The sequence below is a fragment of the Watersipora subatra genome, chromosome 1 (genome assembly GCF_963576615.1).
Source record: "Watersipora subatra chromosome 1, tzWatSuba1.1, whole genome shotgun sequence".
NCBI lineage: Eukaryota > Metazoa > Bryozoa > Gymnolaemata > Cheilostomatida > Watersiporidae > Watersipora > Watersipora subatra.
Window position 1 is genome coordinate 22,232,875 of NC_088708.1, and position 20,449 is coordinate 22,253,323.

At 36.5% G+C, this 20,449-nt stretch overlaps 1 protein-coding gene across 2 annotated transcripts; it reads left to right on the top strand.

The window, feature by feature from the left end:
* Positions 1-3,736: 3,736 nt before the first annotated feature.
* On the top strand, positions 3,737-20,368 carry LOC137410482 (centrosomal protein of 131 kDa-like). Of its 2 annotated transcripts, XM_068095900.1 has the most exons (17): positions 3,737-3,834; positions 4,010-4,182; positions 4,299-4,426; positions 9,944-10,031; positions 12,353-13,207; positions 13,612-13,875; positions 14,291-14,456; positions 14,561-14,703; positions 15,331-15,519; positions 16,785-17,017; positions 17,128-17,224; positions 17,410-17,627; positions 18,176-18,401; positions 19,044-19,267; positions 19,391-19,562; positions 19,655-19,872; positions 20,173-20,368. In XM_068095900.1, the coding sequence occupies exons 2-17, from the start codon at positions 4,033-4,035 to the stop codon at positions 20,312-20,314; spliced, it is 3,513 nt and encodes a 1,170-aa protein (XP_067952001.1). In that variant the 5' UTR covers positions 3,737-3,834; positions 4,010-4,032; the 3' UTR covers positions 20,315-20,368. The 2 variants fall into 2 exon arrangements, with proteins under 2 accessions (XP_067952001.1, XP_067952002.1); XM_068095901.1 differs by lacking the exon at positions 15,331-15,519.
* Positions 20,369-20,449: the final 81 nt, after the last annotated feature.

The window sequence follows — 20,449 nt, forward strand, 5'->3', positions numbered from 1 at the left end:
CACAAGTAAACATAATTAATACATGAATTTAAATAACGTTGAAGAAGAATATAAGAATCAAATTACAAAAATAATTATTAGAGATGAATTTGTCATCAGGGCTGCAATGGCCGTTAATAAAGTTGAGTAGATGTTTTCCAATATTCCTCCCTGGTTAATCGAAGATACATTGCTGAAACAGCAAGTCAACCAATTACAATGCAAGTATTCTCAGTCTACAGACGCTGAATAGTCTGGCAACTGAGCTAACTGAATATCCCAGACTCCTGTAGGTTGAGTGATGCAGTGACTCTGCTGTATCCATAGATATATATATACCTATAGGTATATATATCTATGGCTGTATCAGTGACTCCGCTGACTCCTTGTATATGTGTAGGTTGTGTAATTTCATTGCTATGTTTAGGTTATGTAACTCCATAGTTCTGGAATGGCTAAAACTTGTGGTCCTGACTGACTAACGGACTCTTTTCGGACCCCCTACAGATTGGTCCTCGATGATGCACCTCCAATGGAATTCCTTTTTAAGGCCACTCATTTGATGCAAGGGTTCATTCATGTTAGTCTTTTTCATCTATAATCTACTTGTATATTTCGTGCAACTGGCTCAACTTTATACATATGGTCAACTTTTGAAAAACCTCCAAGCTCATAATCTGCTGTTATTGGTTGTTGTTTTTCTTGCTGCCCTCATAACAGTCTAATATCCCCTATTTTCTTAGTCATGTGCATAGCGTAAAAGCTGTCTGTTGTGTATATGCTTATTTCTAGTATTCCTTGGCGTGTAAGTCGAGGTCCAAGGTTTGTTTTAAAAATCCTGTTACCTGTCGTATAAGTCAACATCCTTCTCTGGCTCAAATCGTTTGATCGATAATAGTTCAGTAGGCATCAGAAACGGGCGATGCGTAGCTGAAGAAATGGCATTCAAAAATGCCAACAGCAAAGATGCTCATGCTTTTTAACAAAAGCACCACAGACAACAATTTTAGTGAAGACCCCAAAGCACAAAACAATACTTCGCCATCGTATTGCCATGCCTCGCCAATAGAACAAAGTGCCATCTTTAATAATATGTACATTTAACGGAAAAGCCATGACGAAAAGCAAATTTCTGTCAGAAATTGTGATTTATGTACAAGAAAAAGGATGAATTTAGTATAGTGCGTAGGGCAACTGGATTACGGAAATATGGGCTTGTGGTCAGATACTACCAAAAAAGCATCAAATCTGAAAAAACACGTTATTCCAGAAGCGAATCCTAGCAATAACAATTTGAATGCTGAAGATTGGGACTTTGTGTTTGATCCATTTCATGTTGAGTAGGATTACTAATATTTACTGATTTCAAAATAAATCTCTATGTCATATCATGTAATTTTGATTAGCGATGGTTTTTGAAGTTGTATTTTACTACAATTCATGTTATGAAAAATGTGGCTACCATATAAGTCGAGTATGGATTTTCAAGCTTGAAATTTGGTGTCAAATTTTTGACTTAAATGCTAGAATTTGCGGTAGTTGTTTTTTATCTCTAATATGATTGAGAATGTTACATGATATGCTCAGGAGCTAGATTGGTGGATGCTATTGTGTACGTGGCATGTGGGAAGAGAAATTTCTTGGTTGATGTGTCGAAGTGGGTGTATCACTAGTGACCACTTGATGAGAATACGTGATGAACACCTCAAGTCTTTGGTTTATAAACACTCTTGTTGATAGCTGTTTGCTATTTTTCCTTCAGAATCATGGGCAAAATACTGAGTTTCGATAGCCACAATGAATACTAAATAAACCAATCTCTATTGAATTACTACCTATGCCAATATATGTAGTGAGTTTCATCTTATTATGCTTAGAAAAGTCATTCAACTTTCATTTGCAAGAGAAAATGTGTGTGAGAGACAAAGTAAAAATACTGTCTTTTGGTCTAAAAAGTTTTAAACGAGTCACTCGTAATAATGCTCAACTCTACAATAAAAATACAATACATTTTAAGTTACATGTATCTTGATACCTTAGTGGTGGTTGTCAAAGCCGGAACTTATAGCTCACTAACACTAGACTTGGCGTTGCCCGGAATTTCTTCATTTTCAATCTGATAGCCTGCAGCACAAGTATAGATGATTACAGCAAATTACTACACTGCTTCATGACAACAATCTACGAACACATTCATTGAAGGCAATTGTCCTTCATACATGCGCAAGTGCATTCCTGAGTTTCTAGTCAGATGGGTGTTTAAGAGGCTGGTTCTGAAAGACGAAGTTATGTACCTAAATATTATGGTGACCTGGTGAAAGGTACAGAGCACATGCATGTGAAGCTTGGATGAAATCGATGAAGAAAATGTGGAAGTACACAGCATTTACACAGACTAACAGACAGACACACACATAATGAAAAAATTGTAATTTATTAATAAAAATAGGACTACTCCAACTACTACTTTAACACATGTGCATTCTTGAGCTTTCAATCAGATGAGTGTTTAAGACTCTGGGTCTCAGGAATCAAATGGAGTTTTGAAACGAAGTATTTTTGTGATCTGGTGGAAAGCATGGGACACACTCAATGACAAAGTATCTATATAAATATAGATATAGAGGATGGTAAGACTTAACTCGCTTGGCCATTTGTTCACTAACCATTTTTTAGCTTCTCTGAGCTTTTCTTCAATTTTATGATTTGCATGCTCAGTTTTAGTATGTCAATTTTTATTGGTCTGTTCATCAAAGACAAACATATTTTGAAAATGTTCTGTAACACAGTTTCAGTGACTAAGTAAGTGGTTTTGTTCTTTTGCTAACTTCATCATGAATATCAAATTTAGCCATTTTGCATCGATAAGTTTTTGTAAAAATCTTTGATTCTTAGTTTTATCAACGGAGACATGCCCTGAGATATGTATTTTGCTTTCTTTGTTTTACCCTTTATAGTCACACTTTGAAAACTTTGTTTTAGCCAGAATAAATTATTTAAGCATTCTTTCTTGGCTTTTAATAGCGTTTAAAGGTCGCATGGAGTATAACATAATTAATAAAGCTCAACTGGTACTAGTGAATTCCTGTGTAGAAAACCTATAGTTTTAAAAAGTTATCCGCCGTCTTTCTTTATGCAAGTGTACAGTAAGTGACAACACAACCATTCAAACTATTTAATAATATCGAAAAACTCATTATAAAAAAAACTTATGTTTGAATTGGGTAATGTAGATGTACACCTTTGCTTCACACAATATTTGCCAATTTCGCTTAGAGATAATCATTGGCTGAAGTAATAAGATATTACTGATAAAGGAGTTGTGTATGCAATATTCAATGTATGCAGTATTGGAAGGATAACTTCTTGAACGTAGTCAGCTTTTCGTAGCGTTTACACCTACAAAAACTATATTGTTCCAATATTTTTAAATACAGCTTCTATAAAAGATGTACACTACAAAGAAGTAGGTTTAGTATCATGTTGTATGCATTTAATAAAGAGCAGTATAAAAATTGTAGGCTCGCGTATGTACTCAGATGACAAGGAATTTATTTTTGTATTTGTTGGGATAAGATAACTCCAATTATTTCATTACATCCGTACATGTATAACTTTATGAATTTTTTACGTTGACATCGATATAATTTGCTAGCCTACATTCGGTCCAGTTGTGCCACCTCGACGTAGATAATCAAAGGAATTTCGCTTCTATTCTTCTATTTCCGGCGAAAATGCGATCTATAGTTTTAGTAGCTATGAAATAAAAATACATGGACCCGTTCTCTTCAAGCCATGCAATAGTTTTACTTGTTTGCGTTCAATGTAACTGAACAATATTAAGCGCATATTTTAGTAAGTAACGTAATACACCTGTGCTTGGATTATTAATATCTTGGCGTATTTTTGTTGCAACGAACATTAAAATGTTTAGCTTCATTATATAACTGAAATCACCAATGTAGCACTACATCAAAAGTCAATACAACCATACGTCATGCATTGCAAATGTTATTGGTCTGTTCTTTAGGTAGGTGGCTGTATATCTACTCAATGTCTGGTTCAAAAGGCGGCACAGCCAATAATGGCCTGGATCTAAGCTTATCGGGCTCACAGATAATGTCTGCTAGGTCTGCAAAATCTATAAACAAAAAGCCCGTTTCTGCAAGAGGTCTCAACTCAAATACAAACCATATAGAACAGGTGAAAAAACACATTGTTCAAGTGTTAATGTGAATAGATTGATAGTAAATAATCATTGATATGACAGTTTTGTATTGTTAAAAGTACGCACCCAGCTTATGTCACTTATTTTGAAGACCAATGGCTACACGCACGAACCAAGAAAAAAACCTGGTTCTTCTGGACGTTCTACTACACCATTAAATCCTCATGTTACATCCCACACTGCCCAGCCTTCATTTCGACCTAAGAGCGTGAATGTCAGGTAATAAATAGCCTTTTGATCTGTTTTTATGCTCAGGAATATTGTCAAGCTTATCTTAAATCAAGTTTGATCAAGAAGCAGAATTGATTTTTTCTGGTAATGCTCTCTTAATAAAGGTCTACTCTTATGTTTGAGTGGCCAGGATTCACTTACTGTAAAACCTCTATTTGAACGCCATGGCGCTCTATTTTTCAACCCATCTCCTGTGGTGACGGTCAAATAGAGGTGGCGGTCAAATAGAGGTAGCAGTCAAATAGAGGTGGGTTCAAATAGAGGTGGCTTTTAAATAGAGGCTAGAACTATATTTTTTAAATAGCCCTTCCGAATTTTAGGAAGATAAACTTCACCCTTTTACGGGCGAAGCGAATGGCGCCTATTTTTGTGATCTCCTTCAGACGGAGTGATATTAACTCATTTGGATGCAGTAAATCTGCTAACTTACCTCTAGCTTTTCAAAGATCTTAAAATAAATATGCATGGGCAGGCCGAGAAATATCTATACCAGTTGATATCTATTGCTTGCAATTAACCTGTGATGATCTTATAGCCAGTGTCCTGCTTTGTAATTTGTTGCTTTCAATTTTTTATTTTATTCTAAATTTGAAAACAGGTTTTTATTTTATAACTATATCTAACAATGGTGCATAAAAGGTCATTGCGCTCATTGATATTTTTGCTACAGTTTGCAGCCCAAACTAGCTTTTTATGTGCAATAGAAAAGGAGTTATGAGTGTCAATCCATTGTAAGCCATGTTAAGATAACCGCAAGGATGCTATCAAATAATATGCTATAAATCTACAAATTTTATAAGTTATATAATACTAATCTATCAAATGCTACAAATATTATATTCAAGGAGATGTGACATAAACGAACCATACTTATAAAACATGCAGAAACAGAAAATAATATTTGGAAACAAAAATATTTGCGTCGCTTGCTCGACCGGTTGCGTTCTGATTGTTGCTTTCAATGGAATGAACATCTTTTGGCTGTTCAATATCTTTCACAATGTCTTCTGACCTCAACTCTTTTTTTGCACATCTGAACTAGTCGATATTAACGTCCAAACAATTTTTTGAGCCAAGCAAAACTTTTACGCACTGCTATTTGAAAAACTTTCCACGAAAAAACCGACCAACTATTAGCCGCATGCACTCTAATTATAGTCTAAAAATATTAGTCCAGTTTCTATCGTAATTATGAACCGTTTTTCACATACGTCGATGTATCAAAACCGTATTAAACAAGGAACTACTATTAGCCTGATACACTTTTTAATTCTTTTTATGGTGTTGCTTTCAGAAGTTTTAACGAAAAAACAAAAAGCTTTAGAGTTGGAAAACAGACTTTGAGACAAACAGAAACATTGAAAAAATTCATTGTTCGTGATGTAGTCGAGTCATTATTAGTACGATTATGTGGACACTTTTCTACGGTTCACTTGCTATTATGGATTCGTTGAAATCAAAGAATGTCAAAGTGACGGACAAATGGAGGTGGCGTTCATATAACGATGGCTATCAATTGCAGGTTTTACGGTAAGTACTTTTGCAACAAAACTATTTTACCTACGGATGTACTCTAAACACTCTTGCAATATTTGTTTTTATATTTTATTTGGCTGTTTTAGTAATTATCACTATGTTTCCATGACGCGCATGATTTGCAAATTTGAGCCAATCCGCAAAATAACAGCATCATAAAAACGGCATAAATCCGCAAGCTAAGCGAGTTTGGCGATTTGAAAAACTATCGAATCTATCATGCTTTCGATTAATGGAAACAGCACTTGCGAATGATACGCATTAAACTACCGCGCCAGCTATTCAATTTTGAACATTTTCGATACTGCCGTCGTCCTTTCTCGATCGAGTTTCACGAGTTTATGTCGGATGCGTGCGTCGCTAATTATTAACTAATAGCATACAATTCCTTACCTTTTTTCAAAGAGGCGCCGGAGTCAATCCGCATCATGCGAATGTCCATAGAAACACTTGATTTGCACGGGGATACTTGCGCACAACTCTAAACCCGCAGGATTTAGAGTGTCATGGAAACATACTGTACGACAGGCCATCAGTGTAGTTAGCCGAGCTGTATATAAATCACTTTTTATTTGAACTCAAATCATTTACAAACTGATTTGATTAAGATCAATCACCTGTTTGTGTCAACATCAAATCGTGCGCTTGATTCGCTCAACTCAGCTTCCAAATCACTTAATAATCATTAGGAAATGTTTGTCAAATTATTTGGTAAAGAAACATCTTAGAAGCAAAGCAGATGTTCAACAGAATAGGATAGGTTACCATAAGTTTCCTTTTTTCTTTTTATCAGTTGGTTCATTAGTATGTATTGTACTGCATACAAGTAGTAGTAAAAAGTGGATGACCCAGGAACTATTTCTATCCTTGCATTATATTCATAGATGTGTCTAGTACATTTGATGTATTTTGACTCAACATCAAGAGTGAGCAAAACAACATATTAGAAGACAAAAAATTGTTGCTGTTGACAACAAGAGACTATTTCAAACTACCAGTATTATTTTAGAAATAACTTTGAAAAATTTGATTCATATTGAGAAGCTCGCTTTGGACGCATTATGAATCCAGTTTCATTAAACACTTTTTTATTGAAGCAAATGTTGCAGGGCTTGTACTACTCTGAGAGCAAGCTTAGGTAGTATTTATCTTATTTTATTTTGTCTGCACGAAAAATAATATAATATATAATGTGGTTTTTCTGTTCTAAATATAGTAAAAAGTCATTTTAATACTATAATAAATACCTGCATGTCGTTATTATGTGAGGATTACATATATTCTGAGACTACTTCCACTAATATTATTATTAAATCAATAAGCTGCAAGTCACAACTTTACCAAAAGTTATATAAAAGAAAAAAATGTTTAAGTTTGCAAAATGGTCATTAACCGATTAGATGAATAAACTGACTTTCTTATCAGGACTGTCTACCATTTTGCAATTGATTTTTTTTAGTAGCTTGTCTGCCACAGGAAAATATCTTTGTCTGAGCATAGTAACTAACCCTAGGATGGGCATTTTAATACCACCAGAATAGTAGTAAAAAGAAACTGCCAAACTGCCAATTTCCCAAACTGCCTTCGAGAATAATTTCACAAAGGCTAAGTTGCTCATGGGCTAACATACACTTATATTTTAAAATCGATCAAATATCTGTCAACAGATTACATTGGAGAATATTTGTTAATATTTTCATTTGTTTATTAAATCACTTTTGCACTTGTCCAAATAAAATAAAAACTGGTTTGAATCAGTAAGAAGGGGATTGTTTCAAATATTGGAGTATTAACTAATTAGTTAATACTCCAATAGTATTAGCTAATTAACTGGTTATATGAATGTATATTGATAACACTACCTACTGTTGTACAGGAAAGTAAACTATAAATTAACAGAATTGATCACATATAGTTATTTAATGTTGATAGTGCAGTCCAACATCAATTTACAATCACTTCAACATACACATTTTTCAACTTACAATTCCTCAAACTCGTATTATTAATGAATCGTTTACATCAATAACAATTAATTCTCAGGTTGGCCAACTCCAGAGCTTTTCATTTTTTTTTCGATAATACTTTGAAAGCAACACCATAGAAATAATTAATAACGGTCTCAAGCTAACAGCAATTCTTTGTTAACACGGTTTTAATACTTAGAAGTACTGTACGTATATAAGACAGTTAACATTTATGATGGTAGATTAACGACTAGTTTTAGGCTAAAGGTTGCGTTTAGCGAGCAAAACTTTTACGCATTGAACTTATGCTAAATGCCACGCCTAAAAGTTTTGCTCTGGCAAAAAATTGTTTAGATGCTAATATTGACTAGTTCGGCAGTGCAGCAGAAGAGTTGAGATCAGAAGACATTGTGGAAGGTATTGGACAACCAGATTTTTATTATATTGAAAGCAACGATTAGAAAGCAGTTGGCCGAGTAAACGATGCAAGTATTTTTGTTTTGAAAACGTTAATTTTAGTTTCTACATGTATTATAGGTATGGTTCATTCATTTTACTTGTTCATGAATATATATTTGTAGGATTTGATAGATTATCATTACATAACTTGTAAATTAGCAGATTTATAGCAAATTATTTGATAGCATCATCGCAGTAATCTGATCTTACAGTGGATCAACGCTGGTAACTCCTCTTCTATGCACATAAAAAGCTAGTTTTGACTGCAAACTGTAGCAAACATATCAATGAGTGCAACTTGTTGATATGCTTTTTTACAATGAAATAAAAAAATTTGAAAGCTCCAACAAGTTGCAATGCAGGCTATAAGATCAGCATAGGTTAATTGCCTGCAATAGATATCAACCGGTAGAAATATTTCTCAATTGTTCAATGCATATTTATTAAGACTAGTTGAAGGTGAATTAGCAAATTTTTTTGCATCCAAAAGGTTTAATATCGCTACACCGAAAAGGGAGTGCAAAATATAGGCAACATCTGCTTTGCCCGTAAACGGACTAATTTATCTTTCCAAAATTCTGATAAGCCATTTGAAAAATACAACACTAGCCTCTATTTAAACGCCACCTCTAATTGACCGCCACTATGGAGGAAGGGTTGAAAAATAGAGCGCCATGGCTTTTAATTAGAGGTTTTACAGTAAGTGAAGAAGTGAAAGCAGTGAGTAGCAAACAAAGACTGGTGAAAATAAGTGAAAATGGTGAAGCTGATAATAATAATTAAAGATTAAATGTATAAACAAATATCCAATATAAAAAATATAAGCTAGTTATGTTGATTTGATTTCCACAAAGTCTAAGTTTGATGACTCCGTATTTCTCCCGGCACCTTTGCCCACGCAGTCTGTCTTTTGAAGTTCTAAGGCTGTAAGTCAGTTCACCTGTTTTTACCATAAAGGTGAATTGACAACCAAAACCTCTTTTCATTGATTATTCCTTTATTAATTTAATTTCCTGTATGTAATTCACTTATTTTACATGTAGTTTGCCAAAGTGTTACGCAATGCATTTAATTTAATGCTCTTCGCAATTAATCTGATATATTTATCACTATCGTTACAAAAAACATAATGTATAAGAGTATATAAATCGATATGTGAAGGTCTTGTTGTACGGCATAAACTTTGGATTGAATGGATGAACTCTGATGCTGATTAATATTGAGGTTTGACTGTAATATAAACACTGACTTGAATTTAAACTTAGATCCTGCATAGACAAGCAACTTACGATCAAATGTGTCTGTTTAAATTATGCGCTTTTGGCCTAGGGCAACTCAGTATGTTTAACATTTGGACAAACCATAAATTTGTTTTTAAATGTTGACCAGAAGCCAAATTAATTAGTTTAGAAGATTTTGTTTTTATTTCATACGAAATCTCTTAAACTGTCAATCTATTGCTATGTTCAATCTTGATAGACAGTTACTCGCTTGTATTACTTATCTGCAAACAAAAGTTTGGCTCATGTTCCCATCTTTCTAGTGATGACTTCTTGGCATTATTTGAATCCCATGGAACAAGGCCAAAGGATAAAAACAGAAGTCCTAAAAAGCCATCCTCCAACATTAAGGTATAGCAGTGCCGGTATTTGATTGCGCTACAGCCAGTGTGTGCCGTTATTGATAGGCATGAAGGTCCTGTTGGTTCATGCTCAGGTGAAAAGTTTTTTAACATCTTTCAATAAAGACTATGTTTACATCTTGTTGTTAAACATAGTCTTTTATGTAGAATTGCCGAATTTTAGATCATTCAAGAATCAGTTTTCTGTAACTGTCTATATTGTACATGCGTATTTGTCCATAACTGATAAAACAAATGCGGTTTTGACCAGTCATTTGATGAATTGTAAAAAGAGTTGTGCTCGGTTTAGGGCAGCTGACCAATGAATTAACAGCGTTCGAACCTTACATGTAGAATAGTTGTGCAAAAAATAATAGTCAAAGTTCTCAGTTATTCTATTGAATAAAGCCAATTCATTGTAGAAACAAATGCAAGACTACTTTCCAATGAATTTCCATTGGCTGTTTCTAATAATATCACTCTTCTAATGAGTTTGTAGACTTCTTATTCTAGCTATGTGTTGGTGGAGTTGGTCTTGTCGTTGGAGGTCAAATCTTGTGCTAATTCCACTACACGTCAATGCATCAATGTACCAATAAGATGTTCTGCACATGCTCCTAGCAAAAGAACCTTACTTTGGAAGTACATAGAAGCATTTGTTGAAGCATTTAGCAACTTTGACTAGCATTTTGCTAACAATAACGCGGGTTTCTTTTGTCCGTTATCAAATAACTTGCCGAGGTCATAGTTGTTTTTCAAACCATAGCCAAATATGCATGTATACTTTATTTTAGCTAATTACAAAAACAACTGATGCTTCAAATGACCCGCAATTTGGTGATTCTACATGAGAAACTCTGCTCAACAGCAGTGATAACAGATTGGTTCACTTGAACATGATCAAACAATCATGACCATCTTGTCCCATATCCATGAGCTTATCTGATAACTCTGGCCTTCTGTTTTCTGGCCTAAAGCTAATCTCTCCATATGTCCCTATATATTAGAGCTAATCTCTCCATGTGTTCCTATATATATTAGAGCTGATCTCTCCATATGCTCCTATATATTAGAGCTAATCTCTCCATATGTTCCTATATATTAGAGCTAATCTATCCATATGTTCCTATAAATTAAAGCTAATCTATCCATATGTTCCTATATATTAGAGCTAATCTCTCCATATGTTCCTATATATTAGAGGTAATCTTTCCATATGTTTCTATATATTAGAGCTGATCTCTCCATATGCTCCTATATATTAGAGCTAATCTCTCCATATGCTCCTATATATTAGAGGTAATCTTTCCATATGCTCCTATATATTAGAGCTGATCTTTCCATATGTTCCTACATATATTAGAGCTAATCTTTCCATATGTTTCTATATATTAGAGCTAATCTCTCCATATGTTTCTATATATTAGAGCTAATCTCTCCATGTGTTCCTATATATTAGAGCTAATCTATCCATATGTTCCTATATATTAGAGCTGATCTCTCCATATGTTCCTATATATATTAGAGCTAATCTCTCCATATGTTTCTATATATTAGAGCTAATCTCTCCATATGTTTCTATATATTAGAGCTAATCTCTCCATATGCTCCTATATATTAGAGCTAATCTCTCCATATGCTCCTATATATTAGAGGTAATCTTTCCATATGTTCCTATATATTAGAGCTAATCTCTCCATATGCTCCTATATATTAGAGCTAATCTATCCATATATTCCTATATATTACAGCTAATCTCTCCATATGTTCCTATATATTAGAGCTGATCTCTCCATATGTTCCTATATATTAGAGGTAATTTTTCCATATGTTCCTATATATTAGAGGTAATCTCTCCATGTGTTCCCATATATATTAGAGCTGATCTCTCCATATGTTCCTATATATTAGAGCTAATCTCTCCATATGTTCCTATATATTAGAGCTAATCTATCCATATGTTCCTATATATTAGAGGTAATCTTTCCATATGTTTCTATATATTAGAGCTAATCTCTCCATATGCTCCTATATATTAGAGCTAATCTATCCATATGCTCCTATATATTCGAGCTAATCTCTCCATATGTTCCTATATATTAGAGCTAATCTCTCCATATGCTCCTATATATTAGAGCTAATCTATCCATATGTTCCTATATATTAGAGGTAATCTTTCCATATGTTCCTATATATTAGAGGTAATCTTTCCATATGTTCCTATATATTAGAGCTAATCTCTCCATATGCTCTTATATATTAGAGAAAACCTTATTGTACTTTTAGCTTATGTATGAACAAGTTAGTTACTGCCATCTGTATCATTTGTAGATGTCGAAAAGCTCTGCATTTCCAGGCAGTGCCGAGTCAACTCCAAGGTCATACCAAAGCAAAAGGACAAATAGTGTCCTTAGCCAGAATACTGGGCACAGTATGTTTTTGCCTGACAGTCCTCGTAGTGTCAGCACCTTCACAGATGGGGAGTCGACATCACGCACATTCCAGTCTAGCAGGCAATACAGTCCACAGTCTACGGCTAGATCTACAACTAGCAGCGTTGCTGAGAGAATTCAAGGAAATGTCAGTGGTAGCTGGAGAGAAAATTACACCAGTGCTCTCATAAACAACGAGTTAGAAGCTGCTGATACCCCCGTCCATTCGTTAGATGCCAGCCCTCTTGTCTACAATAGTGTCGGTGATCCAGATATGCTTAGCAGCGGTACTCGGTCTGCGGCTACTCGAGCAAGAGCATCGACTTCAAATCACAAAGACTTGAATGCCACAAACAATATGCTTCCACAAAACTTTGATTCCCGTAGACCACCCAAACTGCATCTTCGAACAATGCAAAACTCTTACCAAAATCCGACATATAATGTAAATAAAACTCCAGTCAATGAAGTTCTTCCATCCTTTAAGACGCCTATTTCGAAAAATCAAGCAGAAGATTACATAAAACAAGTAAACATGGCTGCTTGTGTCATTCAGAATGCATTTCGAAAGTATGTGAGGCGACGGAAAGCACTACGGGCGAGTGAGGCGGCCATGAAGCGACTTTTAGCACAAAAGCGTGAAGATCTGACGCAGAAGCAAGAGCAGGCGGCGACTGCTCAGGATAGTGAAGCTGTGAGGCGGCAGCGAGTACGGGAGGAAAAGGCTAAACAGGCCCGATTATTGGCTATAGAAGTGAGTTGTTTACATATTTTAAAAAATGCTCGTTTTATAGTTTTTTTCGGTAGCCAAACATAGTAAAAACATGCTCACATGTAATTTATTTTTCTAACCCATTCATCATCAGTGTTAGTCTTTTAAGCTTGCTTGCGGTGATAGCTACGCCTTGTATCCCATGTTGTGATGTAAATGAACTGGTATTGTTGCGTGTCTAGGAGCTGAACAGGAGGAGGGCATGTTCCCATGTTGTGATGTAAATGAACTGGTATTGTTGCGTGTCTAGGAGCTGAACAGGAGGAGGTCATGTTTCCATGTTGTGATGTAAATGAACTGGTATTGTTGCGTGTCTAGGAGCTGAACAGGAGGAGGGCATGTTCCCATGTTGTGATGTAAATGAACTGGTATTGTTGCGTGTCTAGGAGCTGAACAGGAGGAGGGCAGAAGAAAAAGAACAATCAAGAAAGGTCGCTGAAGCAGAAATTGAACAACTAAAAGCTGCTGGAAAAGTTGGAACCAAAAAGTTAGTAACAAAGTCAGTGGCTGAGCGAACTAAGAGACCTTTAAGTGCATGCAAAAGAGTCTCACCTCGAGAGCAAACCTCTCTGAAAAAAACTGGCGATAGGAAAGGTTCTGAGGCAAAATTGGTGGCAGAAGACGTTACTGCTTCTAGCAAGACAGCTGAGGTAAATCTCTCGCGCTCTCTCTTGCAGTCAGTCGTTCCAATAATGACTGTCTTATGGTTTAGGTTTTATCCCTGACTTCCATGCAGCACTGTTTGCTGCCTTCTTTCGCCATCTGTTTGTGTCTAGTACATTCTATTCTGCAATTATCAAGATAGACTGGTCATTCTTCTGTTGGCTTCCTAGCTGATTTCTCACTAGGTGCCAGAGCGGAAGCACTACTTTGCGAACCTTTTTAGGCCAAGTGATATTTGAGCTGATATAATTATCTTTGATTTTTGCCAATGGTAAATGCTGAGGTAAATAACAAGGTTTTATTGTCTTGTATACCTCGTTACAAAAGACCTTACATTCGTGTAGGCTTGATGTTAGGCTATATGGAATGTAAATTGCCCACACCGTTATCTCTGGTATGCAGATGGCCGCATCTCCACGTGGTGCTGAATCAGATATCGTTTCAATGAGTCAGAGTCAGACAGGCACGACTTTTGACGACTTAATGAGCACTCTCAAACTGCTTGAAGAGGAAGAGCAGCTTCCTCCACCACCAGAGAATCGAGTTCATGCATGGGCCATGGAACAAGGTGTGTGGCAAGGCTCTGTTAGCTTGTAATGTTACGTCGTTACTGCTGTCTATTGATCACATATAATTTAAATTCTTTACACTATTATCTGGTTATCTATACAGAAAATGAAGAACAACCTCAGAAGGAGCTAACTACAGAGTCATTGCATCGACATACGCAGGAGTCACATGACTCCAAAATGAAGAATATTCTTTCCTTTCTTGATGAGGTGGAGACGAGTGATCGCCTTGAGGAAATTGATCAAGTGAGTTCTTGGTGGTCGAGGAGCTAATTGTGGTGTAAATAAGGGACCATTGTTGGAATTTCCATAAGTAATGATAATATTACAGACAAGCATCATTTGTTCCGACTAGTAAAGTCTGGGCCATGTTCAGACCGTAAAAAAGTCCGGAATTGAAAATCGGGCACTCTACATTAAACAGTCTATATTGTCCCTCGTACATACTCCTAGGCTATAATGTAATACAATATTTATTTACAGTATAGATGAGAGAGTAAAATATGGTTATACCTACAATAGGCTACAGTATAATATTAATAACAGTAATAATAACAAGCAAAAATTACAGTGCAGTACTCTGACGGGAAACTCGTGTCGTCTGTTGTAAGAGCCTTCTCTCGGTCAAAATTGTCAGTCATTACGCAGGGAGCCGCATCAGACAATTGAATGTTGGGGAAAGTTACGTCTGAAGGAGCATGACTGTATATAGTGTCTCCGTTATGTTAGTCCAATTTTGCTGTCTGCATTCCACAGCAATCTATATTTTTGCTATACACAGGCTCTTTGCACCTTATAGCACTGCATTTTGAAAGAAGTGAAGCTGTGTATGAATGTAAAATAAATACCGAAAATACTGACTACCTGCTCTAGGGTGTCAAAAGAATAGAGCACGTCGGCATGAGCAGAGAGTTACCTGGACTGCTTGTGCCATCAGCTGAGGAACTAGATCACATGGAACAGGCATCAGTCGCTGCCAGTGAGGTTACTAATACTGTTTTGGCCCAGCGGCTTCAGCTTGATGAGAAGACTAGATCAGTGCAGATGTTGCAGAAAGCATTGGTATGCGTGAGATTTCAATAGATAAATCTAGGAGACCTCAGCTTTTCCTCTGTTTCCTATACACTCATTTGCGTAGGCTTAGAGTCTCACGTGACACTTTTTTAAACTAAATCTACGTGCAAATTTATGTTTACTATCATAGGGTATCTCAGTCCAGACTGAGACCACTTCTACTCTCTACTAGTTAGTCCAGACTGAGACAACTTCTACTCTCTACTAGTTAGTCCAGACTGAGACTACTTCTACTCTACTAGTGAGTCTAGACTGAGACTACTTCTGCTCCTTACTAGTGAGTCTAGACTGAGACTTCTACTCTCTACTAGTGAGTCCATACTGAGACTACTTCTACTCTGCTAGTGAGTCTAGACTGAGACTACTTCTACTCTCTGCTAGTTAGTCCAGACTGAGACTACTTCTACTCTCTACTAGCGAGTCTAGACTGAGACTACTTCTACTCTACTAGTGAGTCTAGACTGAGACTACTTCTACTCTACTAGTGAGTCTAGACTAAGAGTTCTTCTAGTCTCTACTAGTGAGTCCATACTGAGACTACTTCTACTCTACTAGTGAGTCCAGGCTGAGACTACTTCTACTCTCTACTAGTGAGTCACTACTGAGACTACGCAAGTATGACAGGCTTATTAAACTGTAATCATTACAACATTGTAACGGGCATATTTTTACGGATAGGATGAAAGTTCTGCCATAACATTTCAAATCAATATATTCTTTCATTAGACATCAGTTTGAAGATTTGTACTAATACATAAAATAAACCATCAAACAAATAAAGGTTTTCATTTGGTTTAAACTATCGACTATCAGAAAATCTGTTCTAATTTTAACGCATGAAGCAGATCTCAGAGTGAATCGACTTGATATCTAGATGTTTGACTGTATGTTAAAAGTTTGTCATATATGCTAAATGTTGGCCTATTCTTATTAGCGTTAAAAAGAAATTTTATTTCCTAATCGTTATGCATGCAATTTAACTCAGTCTAACTTTTACTATTTATAATAAAATATAATCTTGAAGTTGCTGTACCTCGTGATTGCCTATTGCTATTGCAGAATCAGCATCTTTCTCTAAGTTCTACTATTTATAATAAAATATAATCTTAAAGTTGCTGTACCTCGTGATTGCCTATTGCTATTGCAGAATCAGCATCTTTCTCTAAGTTCTACTATTTCGCAAGTGCTTGGATTGCATAATCAAATATCATCAATAAATAGCTGTATCTCATGATTGTGTACTGCTATTGCAGAATCAGCAGAGGGAGCTGACAATACGGCATGCCAAAGAGACAGAGAAGGAGATGAGCAAAAGACTAGACGTACAGAAGAATGAGTATGAAGAGACCGTTCAAAGACACCTCAGCTTTATAGATCAGCTCATAGATGACAAAAAATCTCTTAGTGAGAAATGTGAAAAGCTGGTTACTGAAATGAAGCAGGTGGACAAGAAGTCATCTGAAAAGTTGCGTCAGATGCAAGAGACGTAAGTACATAATGTGTGATTGCTGTTCTCTGGTCTGACTTGTTTATCTTTTGAATTCGTGATTTTAAACCAGTGGCTTTTCGTTCAATGCTACTTTGCAATTCTTGTAGACATGACCGAGAACTGGCAAAGCTAAAAGAGATGATCACTGCGCAGGAAAAAGTTAAAAGAGAGAAATGGATAGAAGAAAAAACCAAAAAGATAAAGGTATACATTAAACTTGAACTTGACTTCATTCATATCGTGGTTGCTATCGTGGTTGCTATTATTAGTGTTTTATTAGAACATACACGAAACTACACACTGTATGGTAAATAAGCTTTCAATTTGGAGTGCAATGTATTCATTAAATGTTCCCAAAGATGTGTATCTGCCAACACATAACTTTGCAGGATTTGACTGTGAAAGGACTTGAGCCAGAAATACAGAGACTCATTGGAAAGCATAAGAGTGAGTTGAAAAAGCTGAAGACTATACACGAGGCAGAACTCCTCCAGTCTGATGAACGCGCTGGTCAGCGTTACGTCAACATGACAGAGGAACTGCGTGATCAACTGGCAAAGGAGAAGGAAGCTGCCTGTCAGAGAGAAAGAGAGTTGGCAGCGCAGCGGTAAATTTGTCGCAGTGTCCTTTGCATCTAGCATTCAGTCGTGTTGATCATTTTTGGCCATTTTTGCTTTGTTTAGCCAGTGAGTTATGCTTTATATATATATATATATATATATATATATACATGCTACAGACAGTACTGTTTCGGCTATTGAAGCCTCATCAGTGCAGCTCAGAGCTTAGGCAAGGGACACAAATCCCATTACCAATGAGAGTTGACTTCCTGCCCCGAAACAACTAAGTTGCCTCGCAGACTTTAAGAAAGTCAATGTGCTGGCACCAGAGTGCTCAAATCACAAAAGTGATGAGCTTTGCACAAAGGCTAATAGTGACGCACCTCTCACAGAGTGCTCAACCAAACCGAAGTAAGGGAGCATATATATATATATAATATATATATAGATATACAGTGTATATATATATATATAGATATATATATGCTCAGTGCTGATTTGCTATGATTTTGAGGGTTTTCTTTCACAAAGTGCTTTCTATCATTTATCAACTGCATCCACTGCATGGCACTAAAATGCATGTCACCCTCTGCAGGTATGAGAAGCAGCTTCAGGCGGAAGAGGAGGCGTATCAGCAATCCCGCAGGCGTCTCTACCAGGAGGTACAAGACGAGAAGGAGAGACTAGCCAACCAGGCAGTAAGGCAGCGACAGGAGATGGATAAGATGCAGCGACAGCTTGAAGACTCCCACTCGAGCAGCAGCGAGGCAATGAGAAAAGAATTCGAGAAGGCGCGAGAAGAGCAGGAGCGGCGGCATCAGGTCAGTTTTGAGCATCAAGTCAATAACCTCTGACAATAGAATGCTGGCAACTAAACTACTTGTACAGCCTTGACCATGATCAGAGATAGGAATGGTTTTAACAAGTTTGTGCATCTTCATGTAAAATTTTAGGCTAATATCGGATGCATTAGCCTAAAATTAGTTGAAACAAGCACTTTTACAGTCCTATCTTCCTTTATGCCCAATACTTTCAGAATTTATAGTGCTCTGCTGAAGTTTGATCTTGAACTTGATACTAAGAGATCTAACTTATGATTTCCGTCAGTTTTTATTGTGATCTATTTTACTTTGAATCTGAGTTGCTGTTTAGATTTTTTAGGTTCATGCTTTTTGCTAGCCTTAAGCAGCCTGCCTTGCAGTTATTTTAAAATCTTAGTCTTTATCTAAGCTCACACTGATGATTCTTATAGATACAGGCAACAGGTGTCATTGATATTACCTAAATTTTATTAGTTTTTTTCTTATTAGATTAAATCATTTGATATATTTTATCTCTTTAATTTTAAATAGTTCATTAGATATCAGCCTGTTTTGTTTTTGTAAATGCAATTTTGATGTCTCCATATAAGCCACTCATCTTTATGCAGTGGTCATACCAAAATTGGTACATTTCTGCTACAGGCTGAGCTAACCGAGTTGAAGGAGCGACTTACCATTGAGCGGGATGCTTGGGAGCAGAACTATATGAAAAAGCAGGAGGCATGGTTACTGAGCAAGGAAAGGGAGCTCAAGGAGTCGGTTAAGCAGGAGAGAGACAGAGAGATCGAACTGGTCATCAATAGGCTTGAGGATGATGGAGTTCAGTCGCGTGAGGAATGCGAGAGAGCTGCTGAGAACAGAATCAAGTATGCTGAACACCATCTTTCCTACTATGATGTAGTGACTGATGTTGCTTCATCATTTTCCCAGCTTTGTTCGCTCCCACCTTGCTGTAATTTTAGCACCTGTTGAATGTATTCTGCTTTTAGACGCATTCGAGAAAAATATGAGACGGAGTTGGAGGAACTGGAGAGATCCGAGCGTTCAGCTATGGAAAAATATAATCAGATGAAAGCTGAGCTCTTGGAAGCACAGGGAGAACGCGAGAGGTTAAAAGTACTTAACAAACAGAAGGAACAAGAAGTGGATGACGTGAAGAGGGTAAGAGACCTCATCTCTGACTGTGAACTGGATGGATGATAATCGTTTAGTTCATGACTGTGTTACTCTTGTGATTGTGCGAATCATTTTAGTTATCAGAAAAGCTGCATAGAGAAAGGGATCATGTGCAGGATGTGGTCAGACAAGAATTTGCCGACAAACTCATAGCCACCGATGAAGAAAACAAAAGAGTGAAACAGGAAATGGCTGAACTGAAATCGCGCCACAAGGTGGAGATTGAGCGGATGAAGCAAGAGGTGGAACTGATGAACAAAGCAAAGCAAGAGGAAATGGATGCTGTTCACAACAGGTACTCTAGAAATCATTATTCTCCGGGAGAGAGTATAACTTCTAGTCACATAAATAGTTGAATCAAGTATCTTTGAATTAAGAGTTTCTCAGGTCGTAATAAGTACCAAATCAGCTCCTTCATACACCTGAGTAACGATGTCTCAGCAAAACTCGGTCTAAAAAATATCATTTCTGCAATGATCATGTCTCAAACATTGAGAAAAAGAAGCAACACTTCAGGTTTCTTTTCTAAAGGATTCCATCTAGCTGCTTAAGTTTGTGATCCAGCTGTGACACCTGCAGTGTTAATGTATTACAGGGTGAAGCAGGCAATAGCTAAGAAGGAAGAGGTCGTGAGCCAGGTCAAGCAGCAGTATCAGGCGGCACTGAAACGGGCCGACCATCTTGAAGGTCTGCTAGAGCAGCAGAGGAAGCAACTCCTTGGCGGGAACAAAAAATAATGTGTACTCAGATCTGCTCTCACTATATGTTATTCAACCGTCCAGTAGTTTCTCTTCTTTATGCGTAGATATTTCTGCATCATTCATTATTCATTTTTGCTAGTTTTGAGTTGTGGCTTTTTGTATTTTGCACTA